The sequence below is a fragment of the Notothenia rossii genome, assembly GCF_949606895.1.
Source record: "Notothenia rossii genome assembly, chromosome: 4".
NCBI lineage: Eukaryota > Metazoa > Chordata > Actinopteri > Perciformes > Nototheniidae > Notothenia > Notothenia rossii.
The window spans coordinates 32,150,096-32,172,400 of record NC_136902.1 but is presented as its reverse complement, the minus strand read 5'-3'; the positions used below and the strand labels follow the sequence as shown (position 1 = coordinate 32,172,400).

At 40.5% G+C, this 22,305-nt stretch overlaps 2 protein-coding genes across 4 annotated transcripts in view; both read right to left on the bottom strand.

Annotated features, from left to right (window-relative positions):
• chchd6a (coiled-coil-helix-coiled-coil-helix domain containing 6a) overlaps window positions 1–22,305 on the bottom strand; it is a 104,800-nt gene that overhangs the window by 23,715 nt on the left and 58,780 nt on the right. For all 3 annotated transcript variants that reach the window (XM_079676729.1, XM_079676728.1, XM_079676730.1), the window contains 2 exons: window positions 13,602–13,672; window positions 1,744–1,879 (listed from right to left, as the gene is read on the bottom strand). In XM_079676729.1, coding sequence (XP_079532855.1) covers window positions 1,744–1,879; window positions 13,602–13,672 — 207 coding nt within the window. The remainder of the gene's footprint in view (window positions 1–1,743; window positions 1,880–13,601; window positions 13,673–22,305) is intronic.
• LOC307036418 (general transcription factor II-I repeat domain-containing protein 2-like) lies at window positions 13,700–21,121 on the bottom strand. The gene is made up of 2 exons (XM_079676726.1): window positions 17,614–21,121; window positions 13,700–17,412 (listed from the first exon to the last, which is right to left on the bottom strand). Exon 1 carries the CDS (start codon window positions 19,160–19,162, stop codon window positions 17,834–17,836), a length of 1,329 nt encoding a protein of 442 aa, XP_079532852.1. The 5' UTR covers window positions 19,163–21,121; the 3' UTR covers window positions 13,700–17,412; window positions 17,614–17,833.

Below are 22,305 nucleotides of genomic sequence, written 5' to 3'. Positions count from 1 at the left end.
TAATAAGAATTATTAAAACTGCGGTTACAGTCGTGCACAGTTGTGGACGGGCCCTCGCGTCTTTGCGCCTGTCGGGGAGGGTCGCTGGTCGTCTTGGCGTCAAGTCCACGCACACGAGTCATCCGAAATGAGCCGTTTGTCATTTCTCAAATGTTTGCGTACTCCTCGGTCCTCCGGCAGCGACCCGGAAACGGATGTGGGTGATGCGCCGTCTCGAAGGAAAACTAATTTCTCGAAAGGCTCATTGAGGATAGATTATCGAGGAGGCTGTCTGGAGGAGCCGTAACCGAGGATACACTGATTTACAAGAGAGAGGTGAGAGGAGAGAGGAGTCTCTCTGGTGGAGCTATAACCGAGGTTACACTGATGTAAAGGAGAGAGGAGAGCAGAGAGAGAAGAGAGAAGTCTCTATGGAGGAGCTATAACCGAGGGTACACTGATGTATCCTTCGGAGTTGATTTCAGGCAACAGTGATGTTTAAAAGAGGCGTGACGCATGGCTGGACTTATGTCAACGAAGCACAGCTCTGCAAACTGTTCCCGTTGTGATTATAAGTTATTTAAGATGATCAAATCAGACTTTCTGCCCTTTACCGTTTGTTTACTCACTAATCACATCTCCCCCGGATGTCAGGCTATTTTTTTTTTTTAAACAACTGCTTTCATTGTGAAGCATGGTAGCAGCATGGTAGCAGCATGGTAACATGGCGCTCGTAACTCGGCCCCCTCCTTTGCAGGGGGGCGTGGTCAGCTGCAGCGCATGCAAAGACAGGGTTGAGGAGAGCAAAATAGAAGGAAATGAGGCATGGCTAAAATGCATGACCTGTTTGGTATTTTGACAAATAAAACGTATAAATATACCTTATATAGGTATGGCACTACAATATATTATTCAAATATAGCATGATAGGTCCACTTTAAATAATCATACTCACAGTCTACAGTGCATGTTGCTATATTTTCATAGATTTCTAGTGATGAGACTACAGTAAATAATGCTGCGTCTGACTTTTTTACGACCCTATCTGGTTCATTTGAAATCAAGTGAACTACTTTAAGGATTAGTTTTCAATTCTGGCAATGTTAATACATTTAGTTGCTGTCATATTCAGGAAATGCCCAAGATGTCATTAATCGTGTCTGGGAAAATGTCTAGTTGTACGGCTTGTTAGACCAAAACCGTCATAAAATTAGACCCAAAAGGCTGAACGCCGCAGTGACAAGCTGAACTGCGACTGAGGACTGATGCCATCCCAGAAACCCAGACTGTGTTTGAAAAAGGTGTCATTTTCAGCAGTGGTAGGAAAACAAGTTTGGTAGCACTGGAGGATTGGATTTCATATTTTTACATCAGACATTCACTTGGAAAGCTCTTTATAATGACAAGACTTTTCTCCGTGTAAAAAAACTAAAGTGACAGCACTCAAAGTCCTTTCAAATTTGATTTTTTTGGATCCTTAACTCCCCCAGAATAAGTTTGACAACTTGAGTTTCTTTCTTTTATATCAGACATAGTGCTGCCCTCAAAATAACACTGTCTGTCGATGGAAAACATCAAAAGACACCACTCAGATGGGGTCTTCATGTAGCAAACTTCATGTAAAGTACAATATAATATTGTTTTTACATATGTATTATTTTTTGGTAGAAGGTTGCAATAGATATGACTATATATGGGAGTAAGTACAATTTGTGAGGGTACTTTTGTTTTACTTTGGATGTTCCCTGATATTCCCTCACTCACCTTCGTTGCCGCATTGATACACTGCATGTATTGTTTGGCCAGGTCAGAACACCTTAGGGTCTGGTCTCCGTTATCCCTGTAGCAGGATAGAATCTGAGCCTGCAGGCCAGAACACACCGGATTCATATTGCGAGACCTGCCGAAAACACAGGGGTAAACAAAGATGGAATCATGAGTGACGTTAGTAGAATTTTAATTACAGATTTTAAAGCACAAGGACCCAAAGAGCATTATGACAAACAAAAATCCAAGAGGATAGTGCTTGAAAGGATTACTAGATACACTTATTTCCAAAGTAGTTCTCGATGGAAAAAACATAAATAAAAACAAACAGGTCTGCCTTGAAAAAGAGATCGATGATCTCAATGGGACCACCTGGTTAAATAAAGGTGTAATAATAAATAAAAATAAAAAACAAATTATAACATACATTTCGAAAGACATCCTCTATGCTCCTTTTTTAAACTCCCTTACTTCAAAGTGAGCATCAACGCTCTTGTAAAAGTGTTGTTGCCCCTAACCTTAACCCTTTTTATTGCTTTGTCAAATGCACTGATTTTTAAATGTACTGTCCATTATTTTGGCTTGGATATTTTTGGGTATTTATTAGCTGTATTAAATACTTTAAATACCCCAAAAACTTGCTATGTAACAACATGAAATACACAGTTAGAGATTATCTGGGGAACATTTTGAAGCCAAACATCTGGATATTTTTCTTAGGAGTTGGTATGAAATAAGACTGATTTGCTACTTTTTTATTAGCAACCTGAAAATGTAAGCTGATGCAAAGTGCCTTAAACCTCCATTATTTCTAATAACCAGCAGGGGCCAAACTTCCATAGGTAAAAAAGAGGTACGATTATATAGAAGTTGACATTCTTATATACAGTCTAAAGCAGGGGTTTTCAAAGTGTGGGTAGGTGAGCCTCCCCTCAGAGAACATAACAACAGCCGCGCCCCCCCTCCCAATTATTATTGCTGTTATTATTATTGTTGTTGCTATAATGCAGGGGTATTCAATTGCATTTCAAAGAGGTCCAGTAAGAGAAAATGTAATGAAATGCTCTGTTTTCGCTGTCTACCTTCCGCCATTTGAAATTACTCCGACTGTTTCTCTCCTCTTGTCGTGTCTCTGTGTGTGTTTGAATCTATCGTGCTGACTGCACCGATTTGATTGGCTGAGTAGCGTCACCTCCTTAAAACATTAAACAATAACTTTTTTACACCTTTTTATTTTTATGTTTTAAACATATTGTATAAAACTCCCCCACTACTTGGACTATTCCTTACACCCCTCTAGAATAAGCCCGAATGGTCTCAACCATATTGCCTCAGTAACGTGCACTTGTTATTATAACAAGATCGCAAGGACGCTGGTAGCTCGGAAAATTGAGTGTTGTTCAGTTTGTGTGTTGTGGAACATGCGTGTCCGTGCATGAAAATATACCACACACCCAATTACAATTGCATGTTCAATTCACTACCCTGGAAGTTAATACAGTTGTTAAAGTTGGAACAGCCTGTGGACAGCCGTTCTTCCTTACATGTCAGTCGCCGACACCTTCTTACAGAGGACAGGCACATCTAGCTGCAGCACGACCCGTATATTTCCGCACGCCGTGTTCTCAAGACATATTTTTTTTAACATTTTCAACATGGTGGATAAATCCTTATACAGTATGCTCCCGGTAACACACTGAACGTCAACTTTGCCTCCTTATTACACTCACCCCTACTTTAGTGGGAACAATGAGTCTGCGTCTTTGATGCACACAGGAATAAACGCAGATCATCCTCTGGCCTGGCCAGCCTTGACCGGTACTTGCTTTTGATCAAAGTCAATGCGGAAAACCTGCACTCACACAGGTAGGTGGAGGTGAAGGGAATGAGCACTTTTACAGCCTTTTTGGCGAGGTGGGGGAACTCGGTCTCCACAGACAGCCACAAGTGGGCAAGTGTCACTTTACTCGTCTTTTTCTCGTTCTTTTGTGTCTCACGCTGCGCCTCCCCTGAAGCTCTCTGGTGCCCCCCAGGGGCGGCGCGCCTCACACTTTGAAAACCGCTGGTCTAAAGGAGATTACCCGGACATTCATTATTATTTCAAAGTTTGAAACCGAGAACTTTTATCTTCTTTAAATGTGAGAAAAACAACACATTTGCTCCCACAGCAATCGTAACAATGCATGACTTCAAAAGAACTGCATGACTGGTACAGTTTGCTTTGTACAACTTGATGCAAAATAGAAAACTATTAAAAAAGAAGAAAAAAAACATGCAAAAGAAAGAAGTCTGATTAAAAGAGGCAAGACAAAGGAGAAAAACAATTAACAACCTCAACCACTGACACCGGTTTAACAACCTATGGCGTGTGTGGTGCGTGCTTCTTTGCAAATCATGCAATTAGGGCTAAATCACATTTAATTGAGTGGGTAACATTGTTCTGATCAAATACAGCAGAAAAGTGAGCCTTGAGAGACAGAATCAGCCGTGCTTGATTTGATATGTGGGCTGTATTATAATTGGTCTTTGCCTGTCTATCTGTGTGATTGTTAACTATGACAGGCCTGCTGCTTGGGTGCCCTGCTGTAATGGATTCTTACTGATTGAAGCAGAGACAAGCGGGTTCAATACACCCACGAAAGGCACATGCACAGATGTACACACCTACACACAATTTGTAGTACACCGTTAACATGAAAGCACCACAAACTTGTGCACACCTTGCCGACTTGTCGATCTTCTCTGTGCAGTCCCCCCTGCGTTTCTCAGTAAGGAGCATTTAACACCAGTTTAATTGAAAGCCAAATTAAAGGGTCTTTATGGCTTTGATTCACAAAGAAGCGCTGACCCCCGTTTCAATTACAGCATATCAATATCCACAAAGGCACACACGTGCACTCTATCATCTGCAACAGTATCATGAATGCAAAGACTGAGTTTATCTGAGCATGGGTGATAGAGGTTAAAGAGAAAAAGGAACAGAACAAACATATAAAGGAAGGAAGTAAGATAAAACGATGAAAGGGAATGAATAAAGCTTTCTTTGGTATTTATCACAAGGCCCATTTCCAAAAGATGACTTTCCTATCCGATTACTCCCCCCCCATACCACCTCCAATGGTTTATCTTCCCTGTTTGATCTGTCTTTTCCCACTTTTTGTCTCTGTATTCCCTCCAACTCCTTTCTTAATTCTCCCTCGCTCGTCCCCCCTCCTTTTCGTCACATTAACAACATAGAGAGGACGACACCAAAGCACGCCATCTTTATCTCTCTCGCCGTTTGAGGCCACTGAAGATAAGGAACTTTCCTTTAATTTGAAATAAATGGCCTTCATCAGGGAAAGCCAAAGTCTCCTGATAGCGCTGTGTTGGTTTATTAAAGGCGCTTGGAGCAGAAAATTGGCTCGGTCGCAGCGAAAGCTAAAGCCCTCTCCACATGCCACACCAAATTGAAGGTGAGGTCTTAAATCAACAATATTAACTGAGCCGCTTACACGAATAAATAAATAAAAGGAAGTGAGAGAAAGCTTTGGTTTTTTCGCCGGAACGAGCTATAGCAGCATCCCTGACAAGCCATGTATTTTCTCTTGAAGTGAATGTGTGTATGTGCTGCGAACGCACTTTATTGTGAGAGGGAGCAGTAATTTTTTGGGAGAGTTCTCCGCGCATCTGTGAGCGGTAAATATGACAAACAGTAAGATTAGTGTCTTAATTAATGGTGCTGCCCATTATTTTTTATCTCCGGCAGCGAAGACGGAGGTGGTTGGAACACCGAGGCCTCAGACTTCAGGACCACGCAAACCAGCTTACCGAAACAAAGAGAAATGAAAGGGGAAGCAATTTGTAAATGGAAAAGACACAAAACACACCACCAACTACAAAAGCCTCTGGCAAAGCTACGAGACTGATAAGAAAGATGCTTTTTATCGCCTCTAAACCATGCATCTCTTAGAGTTAGCGATGTTTTTTTTGTATTTTCCTTACTGGCTTTAGCTATGCATATGAGGCATTGTTTGTCCTGCATGCCATTTTATTTTTATCCTGTCAACTACAAAGTATTGCTATCTGTACTGTGTTTCAGGCAGCTAATTAGAAAATGGTGTTAACATCTCAAAGGAAGTAGCGCCCAAGGAAAATTAAGAGAATCCAATATTGTTAGTGACTAGAGGGCTACAATACCGACAACGTTTATGTGTATGTTCTAGACTTTTTGTTATTTTGCTTGTCTCTGGCTGTGTATTTAAAAAAAACGAAAACACTTTAAAAAGTGTTGAAGCTCTAAAACTAAACCCATTGTAGTTATTGTAGCACCCTTTCAATCACTTATAGAGACTAGTGCGCTATGCACTCTGCCAATACCACATAGTATTCTCCAAACAAACAGCAAAAGCGTATATAGCCCTAACCCTAAATGATAACCCTAACCCTAACCCTAAAACTCTCAGATTGAGCGGTTAGAGGACGACTTTAGGACAGGATATTTATTTGGGAAATGGGTCGATTAACTGAAGTCATATTTAGGTCAGACCTACCATTGTAGGAGAAATGTAGGAGAAATGTAAATGTAATCTGATTGAATCAAATGTTTCTGCTAAGAAGAATCCATGGTTGAGCGTAGTTGGTTTCATTATTAAAGGTTATTGAATCCATCAGTAGTGAGGTCGGAGTTCAAGTTTGCTATCCCAACCTCACAACATACTGTACAGCCCAAATAAATGTTCTTTATTTTTATAGGGTAATAAAAATCTGCTATTTTCGAACAATAAAAAAAGAGGGTGGTTGGTAGGAGCCATCAGTTTGTCTTTGATCTTTAGTTTTTCACAAAAAGCCTTGCAAGAACTGTCTTAATATCACACACTACACGTTTCTAGGGTCATGCATCTACATTGACAATCATTAAACCATGGCATTTCGTCTGGTGGTTCTCGTATCCCTGAACAACTTGAGCCTCAACTGTCAGGATTAAAATCATGTTTGATATTCTGTTTAACACTCGGCTACATTCACACACTACAACTATTGTGAAGTCCTCGTCCGACCTCTATTGTCAAGGACATTGCTGTTGTTGTAGCGACTGCAGGGATTTTACAGAAAAGGAATATTGGTTACATCTGCCAAGCCACAGATGGAAATACAACTCTATTTAATGAACCAAGATCAACAGAGAAAGAAAATTCCCAACATTTTGGGAAATACGCTTTGCCGAAGAGAAAAAGTACATGTTACCTGATTCTAAGATGAGAAGATGGATAACACTCTCATGTCTGAAAATTGTTTAAAAATATCACAGTGGTTAAATGAGTTTGCATGTTCATGAATAGACCAGAAAGGATGGATCAGGGACATCATCTCAAAACTCCTGGAGTCTAAACCCAACGTTAGTTTGACATAAATACAATTTAGCCTGGTTCTTCTCATTGCTAAAAGTGTATCAACACAAATGTTTAATACAATGTTTTAAAGCTTACCCAAAGGCTTGAGAATGTGCTACTTCATTATTTCTATATGATTACTTACTTTTATAATGCTGCTGTACCGATCTTTTCTACCTTGAATGTTATTAGATTTTTATTTTGTAATGTGTGCTTCCCTCTTTTTTATCTGCACTGTCCTCGTTGCTGTATTTACATGTTCCCCACTGTGGGACAAACAAAGGATTTCTGAATTTCTGATATATTTAGCATTTTTAAAGAAGTGCAAATAATTTGCTTAAGATTGGATGGCTCCTATTAAAAAAATTGAATCCCTGGTGTACAGAGAAAGAAAAGAGGAAGAACTCTCATTGTCCCTAAAGAGCGCTGATGCTCTGAAAAGGGAACAGTAAACCTGAAGTAAACAGGTCCACCCTTATCTGTCGAGGCAGGAAATGGCATTTGACCTGAGAGCCAGAATTCCTGGACACGCTGTTTTACCATTAACCAATTGATTAAAATACTCGTGTTGTGGTGAAGTGAAAACCGAGATGATAAAAAGGACGAAAGAGGGCAGGAGGGGTGAAGAGGAAAACAGCTAGAGAGACAGAGATGCCTCTTATCTCTTACTTGTAGCTTGTATGCACCTGCACCAGACAGCTTTTCAATTGGCTAAGGGCAAACATCCTCTTCTCCTCATCTTCTATCTCCAAACCTCTTCAGTCCTCCATCTATCCATTTATATCCCAACCAGGAAGACAGGGTCCTTTATACTACTCACACTACACTTTGTCTCTCATCTCAAGCATTTAAGCAGAAGAAAAGTGCTTAATTTCATTAAATTCAAATCCTTACTTTTGCTAATCCATTAAAAATACTGTTTTTCAGAATATTTTTTCTTTCAGATTTTTTACATCTAATGATTGGTCATAGCTTTTACTAAATAGAAACATGTTTTTAAATGTTTAAGAGTTTGTTTTTGTGGTTTTTGCTGCTCGGAAATGTTGCCCCTATGTAACAACTTCAATTTTGGCAACTTAACTTTCTACTATTTAATATAAAATGGGAATATAAAAGTTTGGCACGTCAGATTCAGGAAATTACCATAATGTTCAGTAATTGTATGTCCTAAATGATTTGTATTAACATGATGAATACATTTTAATGAGCAATCCTGACAGTTTAAAATGAAAGAATGGCCTTAGTGGCATAACTGCTCTAACTTTGTATTCCCTGTCCTTTCTAATCAGGCTGCTTTATAACTGTTCTGTCAGAAATTCAGTGGCATGAAACGTACACGTTTAAGATACAGTATATCGAAATCTGATTTAAGTGAGCTACTTAGTTTTATTTATTCCTCTTAAAGCACAAACACACTGGCGTAGTAGTCTGCCTTTTCAACTTGGACTATGGACTTGGCTTGTCGATGTTTCCAGCCTTATCGTCGAGTGATCTCCATAGGCTGGTATCATCTGACAAAAGCTGAAGGGTCTGACAAAGGCGGGCTATTAAGTCTAGTTCGTCTACTACTGTAACAGATATGGGCTTAGATATGTCTCATAATTATTTGTGTGAACATAAAAATAATTTGTGTGTAAATATGTGATTTGTAAATGTAAAACACCATCCACAAATGCATTTAAAAGATTTGCAAACTCACAAATAAATGTGCCAATGTAAAACGGATCTGCAAATACGCTATTTATTTTTACAAATAAAAAAAGACCTTTGAATATCTCTTTAACATTTACAACTTTCGACCAGGCATTTGTGAATCCATTTCGTATTTGTCGACCAAAAATGCGCTTGCGGATCTCAAATCTCTGCTTGTGGATCATCTCTTTACACACACACAGTTTTGAGAGAAACTTTCCGCCGGTCTCGGCTAAAATCTACTCGTGTCACTCGGTTATTTTTCGGAAACCACGTGATGGCCGGCTGATGACGACATTTCCGCATGGTTTTCAAAGTAAGAGCATGATGGTTTGTTTAATGCGCAGTTTTTTTAATGAACAGCGGAACGTTAGATGCATTCTTTATCAGAGAGTGGATTAGGCTTTTATTTATTCTGTCATCTAGTCTAACTCTAACCTAAGATGTGAGGATAACAGTGTGTCTGTGTTTGGGCTCAAATAAATATTGCATTTCACCTGTATACTATATTGGCCACAACATGTCCACTTCAAAATAACTGAGCCATCGTAAATGGTTCAATGCCTTTGAATCGGATAAAAAAAAAAGTAGAATACAGTGCATTTTGTATCTACAAGGAACCCAAATACGATGGTCAGTCAGGCAAACAATTGCACAATTTGATTGGAGGTTGATGATTGGTGTTGATAAATAGTGAGATTACAAACAATAGGGGATCAATGCTCTAACTAAACTTGATCTATGACTTTCTTGTCTTGTCAGTGTTTAATATTTCAATGCAGAATCAACTTTCACTACTTTTGACTTTTAACATTACAACCGTTTACATTTATAATAGACGTTAAATTCATGGGCATCATCCTTTAGCAGTGAAAAACTGTTTCCCATATATGTATATTTATTGACTTATTGGTCCCATTGTACTCTGATTTAAGAGAAACCTCTTAAATAACAACCATTTTGGGTGCAAAAAAGCTAGACACTGATAGACACTATGAACCATTTGTGTATAAGTAACAAAAACAAAGTGCCATTATCTCACATTATCAAGCAGAGTCAGCAAACTTCTTACAGACTCTGGCTTCAAAACTGTTTCACATTGTGCATGAATCCAAACCCCGTTCCATTGACCACTGTCTGTGTCATTCTGTGTTCTGTTTGATAGGTGTGTATACGTGCCTGTATGTTTTTGATGCGTTAATCCACAGTTAAATCCTTGGAGCAAAAAAGGAGCTTTAGCTGCCAGCTCTCTGGGGTTTGAGCGGACCCGAGAGCACAAGGCCACTGTCCTGTAGCACTCTGAAATGTCAAACTCAACGGAGCGTGAGCCTAAATAATGTTCTATTTCTCAATACACATTTAGATGTTCCCATGCAACTTCTAAACTAAGGTTCTGCATGAGGTTGGATGAATTTAGGAGTAAATGACAACTGTGGCAGCAAGCATTAAGACTACTCTGCATTACTTACAACTTAACAGAGGTATTTAGCATTGACAAGCTTGACCTACCTGTAGAATGAGGCTTGAAACAATTTTCTTTTTAAATCTAGATGCATTTAGTGTGTGAAAGTAATCAAGACACTATCCTCTTCAGTTGAATGTATTAACGAGACGGAGACAGAGAGAGAGGAGGCAGATAACCCGCGTCAAAACGCTCAGGTCAGTATCCAAGGAATTTTAACAAGGCCAGCTATATGTTTATGGGCTTAGATATGTCTCATAATTATTTGTGAACATAAAAATAATTTGCGTGTAAATATGTGATTTGTAAATGTAAAACACCATCCACAAATGCATTTAAAAGATTTGCAAACTCACAAATAAATTTGCAAATGTAAAACGGATCTGCAAGTACGCAAAATATTTTTACCAATTAAAAAAAGATCTTTGAATATCTCTTTAACATTTAAAACTTTTGATCAGGCATTTGTGAATCCATTTTGTATTTTGTAGGGAGGCGTGTGGCGCAGTGGACTAGTGCGTTGGTGTTCGGATCAGGGGGGCAGAGGTTCAAACCCCACTGCAGTCAGCGTGTCGTTTTGTCCCTGGGCAAGACACTTCACCCCAAATTGCTCCTGTGGGGATTGTCCACAGTATTGAGTATGTAAGTCGCTTTGGATAAAAGCGTCTAACAAGTAACATGTAATGTAACGTATTTGTCGACCAAAAATGCGGCTTTGGATCTCACATTTCTGCTCGTGGATCGTCTTTTTACACACACACAGAGTTTTGAGACAAACTTTACGCCGGTCTCGGCTAAAATCTACTCGTGTCACTCGGTTATTTTTCGGTAAACCAAGTGCTGGCCTGCTGATGACGACATTTCCGCATGGTTTTCAAAGTAAGAGCATGATGGTTTGTTTAATGCGCTGTTTTTTTAATGAGCAGCGGAACGTTCGATGCATTCTTTATCACCATCATCATCATGTTATAGTGATACAGTTAGTTTGTGTTCTTCATTGTTTTTTGTGTATTCAGTCAAGCGGGTCAAAGTTACAAAGCACTTCACATCATATTAATCGGCCTAGTTTTATCTTACCAGTGCAGTGGTAAGGCAATCTGTAGAAAAGCACCGTATTTGAAGCCCAAACACAGACACACTGTTATCCTCACATCTTAACCACCCATTAAAGAAATACTACCGAATTCCCCGGAGGTCAGAGTTAGACTAGATTACAGAATAAATTTGCCTAATCCACTCTCTAAAGCCTGTATATAATTGTCCATAAACGTATGATACAGGAAGCTCACATCGTTTTATCTTCTATGATAAAACGCTTGTGGATTAAGAATAACCTTCTTTCAACTCCACACACCACCTCCCAACGAGCAGAGGATTATTGGTATTACTGTACGGATCCCCCAGAGGTAAGATCACCTTGTCTTAAGCATCAGCACAGATCAAAAGAATGTTGGTAATGCTTTAAATCTTTCTTTAATGGGAGTCTGGTATTCCTAAATTGCAGATGTCATCGTTCAAATTAACCTAAAACCCATTGTTGTTATTGTTAAAACTGAGGTTAAGGGCTTAAGTGTGAAGGTGTAGCAGGTACACTTCCATTTGGCAGGATGGTTATTCAGAATTGTACCCCTGATGCTGTATTATTGAAATGTTCCTCATATTTTACTTCCAGTGCATCTGCAAGTCGCTGTCAGCTACTGGTAGCAGGCAAGTACTCTCACTGGTTGAGGAATTGGTTATTCCCAAATTGTGTTCTTTTTTGTATCTTTGGCCATCTTCAGTTGGCTATAAAAGTATTTTACACTCTAAAGTCATTGCTGAGATCTGGGAACATGGTGGCACTGCTAGAAAAGTCAGATGAGCCAAGAAACTCAAACTGTCAGGCGATGAGATGGGTTCTAAACAGGCCAACAGTTACAGCAGTTTGTCTGAACCATTGTATTAAGTGATGAAAAATGGAGTTCAAGTATCATGTGGTTTTTTTCACGTTATGGTAAACGGGTTACCAATTGAAAAAGTGTATGCCTAAATAATGGCAACATACAAGACTCTTAGGGCACCTGATTTACCAGCTGATCTGAGTTCAAACACTCACATATACATTTAGGGAAGTGAATGAGATCAAGATTCAAAGATCAAGTCTGTCTGTAAGCTTCCATCAACCTTAACAAGCATATGTTTTGGTAATAATTTTACTGATTGTCTTACTTTTTGCTTAAAGGTTTTGGTGTTTGACCAAAGTTGTTGCGATGACACTTGTTGAGTACAACCTCTGGTTTTGTTCGATCTTCAAAGGATGTTTTTGGTTGAGTTTGTTTTTGGTTGAGTTTGTTTATTATTGGGTTTGTTTGTCTGTCTGTCAGCAGGATAACGGAAAAAAACTTGGGGTCTGTGGGTCACCATGGGTCGGGGAGACACTCCCTCTGGAGGGACCTTTGGGAATTTAGCTTTTGGAGATCATTTACATGCAAAAAAACCTTTATATCACACTACAGGAAAGGGAAAACCCCCAATAAGCGTAATATGGCCGTGAAGATACACAGACAATTTTTAACTAATGGAAACAGATGTCAGATGTCTGCATGGATGTCTAGTTTTCATTAGGATGAAGGCAAAAAAAAACAATAAGAGGACAATCCAAGAATATAATTAAAACACAGATAAACGCCCTGGCCACAAGTCAGTTAATAAAACTCAATGTAACAAATATAATTTTCCCGTCATCTATGAGTACTTGCAGGACTCTTGTTATTGGCAAACCCAGTTACTGGTGTGACACAAAATCTAACAGCAGGTCAAGACCCGGGTGTTTTTACAGACTGCAGTTGCAATAATTAGCTTGCTTGCCAGGCTGTGGCTCATTACAAGTCCACAGCGAGAAGCAAGGACGGGGATACAGGGTATTGTTCAATTCGGCTTAATTAAAGCAGCCAATTAAAACACTTATCGCATTAGTCAGGTGTGCTCTAGAGAATGTTTGAATTTGACTTGTTAAAATTTTTTGAAAAAAACAGCAGATTACTATCTATTGCTACTTATTATTCTGCTGTGTGCATGCTCATTTACGTGTGAGAACTGGTATGTGTGGTGAGGCTCCAGGGAGTAATATCGTCTTACTTTTGTTCAGCAAATTAGGTTGAGAGTGAGTGTGTGTGTGTTCGTGTGTGTTCGTGTGTGTGTGTGTGTGTGTGTGTGTGTGTGTGTGTGTGTGTGTGTGTGTGTGTGTGTGTGTGTGTGTGTGTGTGTGTGTGTGTGTGTGTGTGTGTGTGTGTGTGTGTGTGTGTGTGTGTGTGTGTGTGTGTGTGTGTGTGTGTGTGTGTGTCTCTTACCTCACGTTTGCTTCCGTCTTGGAGGCAGCACTGTGGAATTCCTCCTTACTCTGTATGTATTTTTCTGAATTCTAAATGACAAGACAGAGAGACATAAACATAATGCATAAGTTGAGCTTTTATTTTTTGTTTATAATATGTTACATTTAGTCACAGTGTCGTATGTTCAAAACATTATCACAATCATATTTGGGTTACCAGATTCATGCTGTACATCTGTTCGACAATGTTGAGCCATATCAGATATAACAGTGTTATAAAATGTGTTAGTGTTTGGCAACTACAAATATTAAGTATTTTCATATTGGGCTACGAGTTTAAAGTATGAAATGTTTGACAAATAAAATTGGAGATTAAAACATGAAAACATTAAAGTCTGTTTCTGTGTAGGTTAAAAAAAGAGATATGACATCTCCAGATGTGCAGGTAAGCACAGCGCAGGTAGCTTTCGCCCCCCCTGCTTCTAGTGTTGACGCAAAGCTAAGCTAACTGGCTAGTGGCAGTATCTTTATATAACAGATATGGAGGGGATTTTATCTTGCAATCTTATTAAGGGCAAGGAAGCAGGTAAGCACAATTTCAAAGAAAGTCAAACTATTATTTTAACTTCCTGGGAGCTTTAATTGTATTCATAATAGTACACGGCAAATCTTAATGTAGTTATTCTGCAGTCACAACATACTAACCAATACATATTTTGTATTCTTTCTGAATCATACCCTTTTTGTCTCTCCTTTCAGATCCAATATCCCTTCTTTCCTAAACTCATAGCCATGGTTTACTCTTGAGAATGTCCCTTATATATGACGAAAAATGTATTTCCTGTACTGCACTTCTCCCAGCTTTCTCTTCCCCTATTCCGTATAGCAGCTTGCATTCTCCATTGTCTTTCAATTTTCCACTTTGTAGCTTCGGCTTTGAACTTCTAGACTTATGAGTTCAAAGCTGCAACTCTGAATTCCACCTGTGATTTAACCTGAATATTACCTTTACTCTAAGATGAACCACGCGGGAGACCCCGGGCCAAAGAAGCAAAGCTACAGTACAGTACGAAGAAAAAGTTGTGGAGCTGTATTTTCATCCTCAGGAAAGCTATGCAAATCCAGCTTCTTCCGGCAAAACTGAAGCTCAGCAGTAGCAAGTTGCCTTAATCATACATTTTTAAAGAATTGGTGACTTCTGACTGTGCAGCTTGCCTGGTGAGAACAAAACCCCAAGCACGCAGGCAGTGGTATTATGATAAAACAAGCAGCTAATCCACAACAACTGCAGCCTTTCCTTTGCTGATCCTCCTAGCTTAGGCCTCCCAGCACCAAGTACCCACTCCCCAGCTCCCAAATATTTAACCAGCAAACTGTACCAGCTGGGGAGGAAAGAGGCTAGAGGGGAGGTAAGAGGGGAAAGAAGAAAGAAAAGCAGCAGAAGGCATGACGGTAAGAGGCAGGAGAATATTTGTGTTTGCCCTGACTTCTTAAGTTGGATTGGGCCCAGTGTGTGCACGTGTCTAAGGTAGGCAAGGTACAAAAAGGAGTGCTGCCAGTGCCATATGTACACTAAATTCCTTATGCAGTGGACAAAAAAGTGAATGTAACTGAGGAAAAAAGGGATTACAAAACACACCTACATACGTAGCTATTTTATGTTATGATTAATCTTGAATGGTTTGGGTCAAAATAGTCTATTGGTTATGACATAGGACCTGACCCAAGCATGGACTTCTAACAAATCTCGCTTGAAGCAGGATTTGCTTCATAATGCCTTTCAAGAATACACCACGATACTTGAATGATTTGAAAGTCCAGAAGAAGACCATGACGCACAGAATTGAAGAGTTCCGGTGGTACTTGGTGATATCAGACCTGAATCATCTCTGTACAAGTGTGTGGTCTGATTTTGTAGCAGCCTGGTGTCATCTGCATTGGATTTAACCAAGGTAAACAAGACAACATATAAAAATGGCAGTGTGCCCTGATGCAGCACATGACCGAAACTTTTCCATGTGGTTCCGAGACGTCTCATCTCATTCATTGTGAAATTGAGCGCACATACACAAGACTGACAGTTTACCATAAATGACCATGGACATGCCCTTAATCTACATTTGCATATTGATACATCTGCTTATTCAACCACTCATTAGACCAGTCATACCTGCCAGTGAAGAGAATGGCAAAGAAGCAATGTAACTTCACCTTTTATGTCACATTGGCGATATTCTACAATAGCAAGCGTACTGTCAACGTATTTATGGATTTTATTTTATGGAAATCAAACGCCCTTAAAAAGTAATACAAATTCGAACAAATTGGTGCTTTATAGTCTAACCAGGCCACCATTTCTTTCTCCCTTTACCCATATTGCATTTACATTACAGCCATTGACATTCGCAATTCTGGTTTGCTTAAATAATCCAAAAATAATTATATTGGAAAATGTACCATGTAATGGAAATGTTTTGTTTAAGGGTCCAAAAAAACATTTTAAAAAAAGTTATCTACCCCGCTTCAATGAAAATCAGACACAGATGAAGATTAGAAATTCACCATGGATGAAAGCCTCAATATAAAAGAGATAAAGATGGATTTATAAAGGCTTGAGAAACAATGTTATTCAATAACTGAGATTAGCTAAATCCTGTTTCTATCTCAATATAATGAGGCACAGCATTAGGTTATTTAATTTGACAAGACCAATTAACAAATGGCATAAAAGGAAAAACAGGAAATAATGGAACACTTGCATCGAAGCTTCGTCAAGACCAACTATTACTTCTTGCTTCTCTTGTCCTACCACAAATGTTCCAATGTACTTTCCTTTGTATGCTGAATAGATGCACTTGTTTATAGGGGCTTTGATTACAACTATTAGGCCACCTGCAGCCTTTTAGTTGAAACTTTCCTATTTCCTAGGCGCTCATTATGTTCACTCATTTGACGTCATGTAGACCTGTCTTGTCTTCTCTTGGTAGCTTAGTTCTTTAAGGCCCCGTCCACACGGAGTCGATATCTGTTGAATCTGCTAGCGTTCTCTATCGTATAGACCAGGGGTCCCCAAACTTTTTTCTCTGGGGGCCACATTATCGTTCCTGACTGTGATGAGGGGCCGGGATCGATCATGTGGGCTGTATACTAGGCCACTGCCTGTTATAGCCATAATTTCTAGCACAAAATAGTTCATCATTACAAGTGATTTGCAAAAGAAGTGAGTACTTCACATGTTTTTCAATTTGAAATACCACAGGTATTCCTTTTATTTTCTAATAACAACCATGTAAAAATAGCAAGGAAAGGTTAGAAAAACATGGTGATTGACAGTTTATGAGTGATACAATAGAAATGGTAGGCCTATATTACAGTGAGATGAGAAATCATCAAGACAAGAAACTTGGTGAACAATATATCAACTAACCAACTCTTATTTGTATATTCAGGTGAGATTTATTTTGTTCAAGGTGAAAATGCAATGAGCACCCAAACACTTTTACAGCACAATTATCATCCCTTTGAAATAGGAGATTGAGATGAGGGGCAGTGCATAAAGAGGAGAAAGAGGAGAGAGAGGAGAGAGAGGAGAGAGAGGGAGAGAGAGAGACAACGATGGAGAGGCAGATGCTGAGAGAAGAGATTGGGAGGAGAGACTGAGCAGTAAACCCTCGGCAGGTTAAACTAGAAGAGAGTAACAGAATGGGAAGTCAGCAATATGTGCAGTAGGTGAACTGAATTGGTACTTGTAGCCAGGGTGGAAGGAAGGATGGATGGGCAGTGATCTTTGAGGTCAGCAGTTGCAGTCCCCTCTCTTGCTGCCTGGAAACCTGGCATAAAGGGATGACATTGGACACATTCAGTAAATTACATAAATATGCTGCCTGTTGTTCCTTGTGATGTGATTTTACAAATACAGTGTAGCATTATTCATTAAAATTCATTAAAAACATTAATCATATTTCATCAAAAAATCATAGTTCATGTTTACAGCCATATAAAATTGTAATAGTTAAAATCAGTATATTTACCATATCAGTGTGAACTGTGTGCTTGCTTCTGGCTGGTGAGAAGTCCGATGTCTGGGTGTAGCCTAGTGGTTGCCAGTCTCAAAGTTTGATGCAAATGTTCATCTGAGAGTCTGTTCCTCGTTGGATTTTTTATTTGCTTCATGCGGGAAAACGTCTGCTCGCAGGTGTAGGTGCTGCCAAAAACGGTACACATCTTCAGAGCATGTTGTTTAATGTTTGGCTAAGTGCCCTCTGGTAGCTCAGCATAGAATTCAAGGAGGTGGTCAGGCTTGAATGCGTCTTTAAGGACATCACAATTCTGCAGCTCGGCTAGTTCAAACTGAAGAGAGGGAAGTGCATCGTCAATGTCAGCAGCAAAGGGGTTCTGGAACAGACTTATGTCTTTGTTGTTGACATGAAGCTCGTGGAAGCGCACACTGAACTCTCGCTGCAGCATCTCCAGGGCATCTTTGCACTTCGCGACTGGGAAAGGGGCGGCTGGTTTCTCGGCGCAGTAGCTTTGGGTGGCAGGGAGATGTGTGAAGTCCAGCTTTTGGACCTGTCGCACAAGGAGCTGCAGTTTGACCTCGAATGCTTTTATGTGGGAATACATGTCGCTGATGAGATTCCCTTTGCCTTGGAGCTGTAGGTTGAGGTGGTTCAACAGTTCAGTCACATCAGTTAAAAACGCGAGGTCCCATTTCCACTCCGGGTCGGTCAGCTCCCGTACCGTTTCACCTTTAGACTGGAGGAAGGTGTTGATTTCGGGCAGCAGGTCGTAGACACGGCGCAATACTTTGCCTCGACTTAACCACCGGATTTCGGTGTAGTACAGCACATCCTGGTGAGCAGACCCCAGCTCGGAGAGAAAGGCCTGGAACTGCCTGTGTTTCAGCCCATTTTTCCGGATGTAGTTGACACAGTGCACAACCACCTTCATCACAGACGCCCACTTCAAAACTTTGCAGCACAGCGCTTGCTGGTGAATCAGGCAGTGGACTTGAATCGGTGGGGCGAGACCTCGTTCCTCGAACTCGCCGTTCAAGCGCCCTACTAGACCCCTCGTAGATCCGACCATGCTAGGCGCACCATCTGTAGTGACACTGGCAAAATTAGCCCATTGCAGACCAAGTTCGCCCATTGTTTTCCACACTTCGACAAAAAGGTCTTCTCCAGTTGTTGTGCCTTTTAGGCTTCTCAGTGATGCCAGCTCCTCTGACACTTCAAAACGTGTGTTGACTCCACGAATAAAAATCAACAGTTGTGCCGTGTCCTGTACGTCATTACTTTCATCCATGGCTAAAGCAAAACACTTGAATTCTGCGGCTCTCTCTCTCAGTTGGTCAAACATGTTTCCCCCCATCTCCTCAATTCGTCTCGTCATCGTTTGTGCTGAGAGACTCACTTCTTTAAACACGGCCACATTTTCTTTACATATAATACAAATGGCACGGTCCTTCCATGGAACAAAAAAACAATCCTTGGTCCATTGTTCTTTAAAAACCCGACACTCTCTGTCAATTTTCCTCACTTTACTGCACGCCATTACACTGCTGTTCAACTGTAGCATAATATTTTCTGCGCATGACTTCGATCAGCTTGTAAGGTGGCGGAAATTCGGTCATAAACATACGTCATATAAATAATACAGACACACATATTAAATTATATAAAATATAAATGGTTAATAAAAAAATATTTTAGTGTTAAAAAAACAAGATGCAAATGTAACAGATGTCAACCAGAACGTTACATAACGTTGCTTTTAAAGCGTGATAGAGGCGCTGGCGATCTGATTGACAGTTCCACTGTTTGGCTCATGGCCACTACCAGAGCCGCTCTGGCCACGACATACTGACGGCCTCGAGTTCTAATCTCAGGTGACGGAATGAACAGCGATTACCGCCCTCGTTTGGAGAGTCATGTTATTATTTGACAAAACAAGTTGGACAACTAAAATAAAATATTTTAAAAAAAAAATTTCTTCTTTGGGCCAGTTCAAATGGTGAGGTGCAGAGAGGTGGAGGGCCGGTCAAAGGGGCGTGGCGGGCCGTATGCGGCCCGCGGGCCGTAGTCTGGGGAACCCTGGTATAGACGGTTCGTCCACACGGGGCCGACACGGAAACGCGGACACGGAACCGTGGACACGGGAACGTGTCCAACGGAATCGAAACCTGGATACACGTCGATAACGGCTCCCAAAGTGGGTAGGTCTGAGGACGAAACGCTTGCGGCTCCGTGTGTACACCCTATATGATCATTCCCTGAAAACGATGACGCCATAGCCCCGCCCAGCATTTCCGCCAGGGGGGCGTCTTGCCTTCATTTGACGCCCTTATTCAACTCGGGACGCCCTGAACTCGAGCCGAGGGCGTCCAAAAATATTAATAATTTGAGAGAAGATCGAGAGTTTTTATCGCTTGAAATAACGAAAAGGAAAAAGGACAAGGACATCCCTCTGTTGGAGGGGCAAAGGAGTCTGGTGGGATTCTTATCTGAGTATTGAAGATCGTTTCCCCGACATCGGCGGTGCTTGCTACAGGACAACACACGGACGCGATGAGCAGTGCTAGTGGAGCACGCGCGTGAAGTGCGAGCGCCAGAGGCTTGCAGCGGCGAAACTGAGGCTCCGTGGTAAACAGATTTCTGCTTCCCTACTGATGATGATTGCAGCAATTCTCCCCAGCTGTATACACATGTTTACAACCACCCTGCGACTATCAGTGTTGGGCAAGTTACTTCCAAAATGTAATATATTACATATTACTTATTACTCTCTTTTGAAACAGATATTACAATATTACTGTCTCTGAAATGTAATGAGTTACACTACTTTAGTTACTTTTTAGTTACTTTCACCAAAATAACCGCAAAAGAATAGCTAGGTATTTTAAATGCTAAAATGTAGTTTAGTGCAGCTCATTATGCATCCAGTGAAGGGCAATGTGGTATAGCATAACAACTTTGTAGGCCCTTAAGGCCACTAACAACTTGTATTACAGGGCTTAGTTGAATACTCGATTCTGATTGTAAATTCTTAACATGTGACACGTTGTTAATACAGCAGTACAGACCGCTGTCAAGGACTATAATGAAGGTTAACATATTGTAAATCAAGGCAAATATTATTTAAACCATGCTCATGGTTTGAAATGGCAAACATTGAAAGGCAAAAGTATTATTAAAACCATGTAGCCTACTACATCATCACCTTGGTCCCATCATATACGCTGGGAAGAGAATATTTACTGTGCTTGAAAACTGGTATCACATCATCATGTGAGGTTGACTTTGTGACCTGGAGAACATTTCAGCCTCAACATCAGCTCGTTGATAATAAGCTTGGGATATGAGATATTTTTGGAGCCATTTGTGGTGAAGGCATCTGTGCTATTGTATGCATTATTTTTGACCCAACATTTCTAAAGGCATGTCATAATATGGTACTATTTTCACATGAATATTCTAGCCATTGTCTATTTGTATACCACAAGCTGCAAAATGACCGCCTAACCCCACTGTACAGGCGGGTAGTTGTTTAGATATACCTGGCACCTGCGGGCTGCAGAGGGGCGGCGTAGTTTCGGGCGACGAAGACTGCTGCTCCGGGGCTGGCGAGTCAGGCGGGAGTAAGCTAGTGTCCACAACGGAGGGTAACGTGATGTCCGCATCTGACCTGTTGCTACTGTCTGCAGTAGATGCAGTGTTGCTGGCGTTTAGTGATGGTTGCTTTAACCATTTTCGTATAAATGATTATCCACAGATCAGATGTGTGTCACTGCTGTGGAAGCACTTTGGAAATGATGCACGCACGCGCAGCGGAGCAGGTCACGCGCACCTGACACAATTTGTTGTTTGTATTTTTCGCTACGTTCTCTTTTTTGAATGGTTGCATAACGTTCAACTTCCCCGAAGATCTCGACGCGAAGCCTGAAGGGTAAACACCAGGTTTACTAATCTACCCGCACAATTTGTCCGGTGTCGGAATGTCTCGCTATGTTAGTACATTCTTAAAAAACAAAACACCATTTAATTTCGGGTTAAAATGTGTTGTAACTGCGTTACTGAGCATTGTAACGGGTAATATATTACCCACATTTCATTAGTAATGCGTTACATTTCTTCGTTACAGCAAAAAGTAATATATTGCTGTAACTCCGTTACTTTTGTAACGCGTTACACCCAACACTGGCGACTATGGGATCCTAAATGTGATGCTTGTTTGGAGTCAAAGGCAGGCTCAAAAGTAATGAGGTAGATTTGTTTAATAGTGTAGTTCCAATGCTGTTCGCTCATTAAAACAAGGTAATTATGTCAGAGGTAATACTGAGCTCAGATCAGGATATAGAGCATCTCACTCTATTGGTCCATGTAGGGCATTGATAAGGTTGATGTATCCTGGCTGAAAGTATCTGCTATGAAATAAACACATATGGCACTAATGTATGATAGACACTTGCCAAAGCAGCAAAAGGCTTAAAGAGGCTATTATGCTTTATTGGGGTTTTCTCTTTCCTATAGAGTGTATAGGGTTTTGTACATATAAATGGTCTACAAAGGCTACAATCCCAAAGGTAACGCTAGAGGGAGTACAACATCACTATGTAACACTTGCGCTTCTATTGTGTACTGCTCCACCAAATACTATATAGGCGCTTTCACCGCAGTACTTTTCCCACAAAGGTTAATCAGAACTTAGTTCTTGAGAACTCT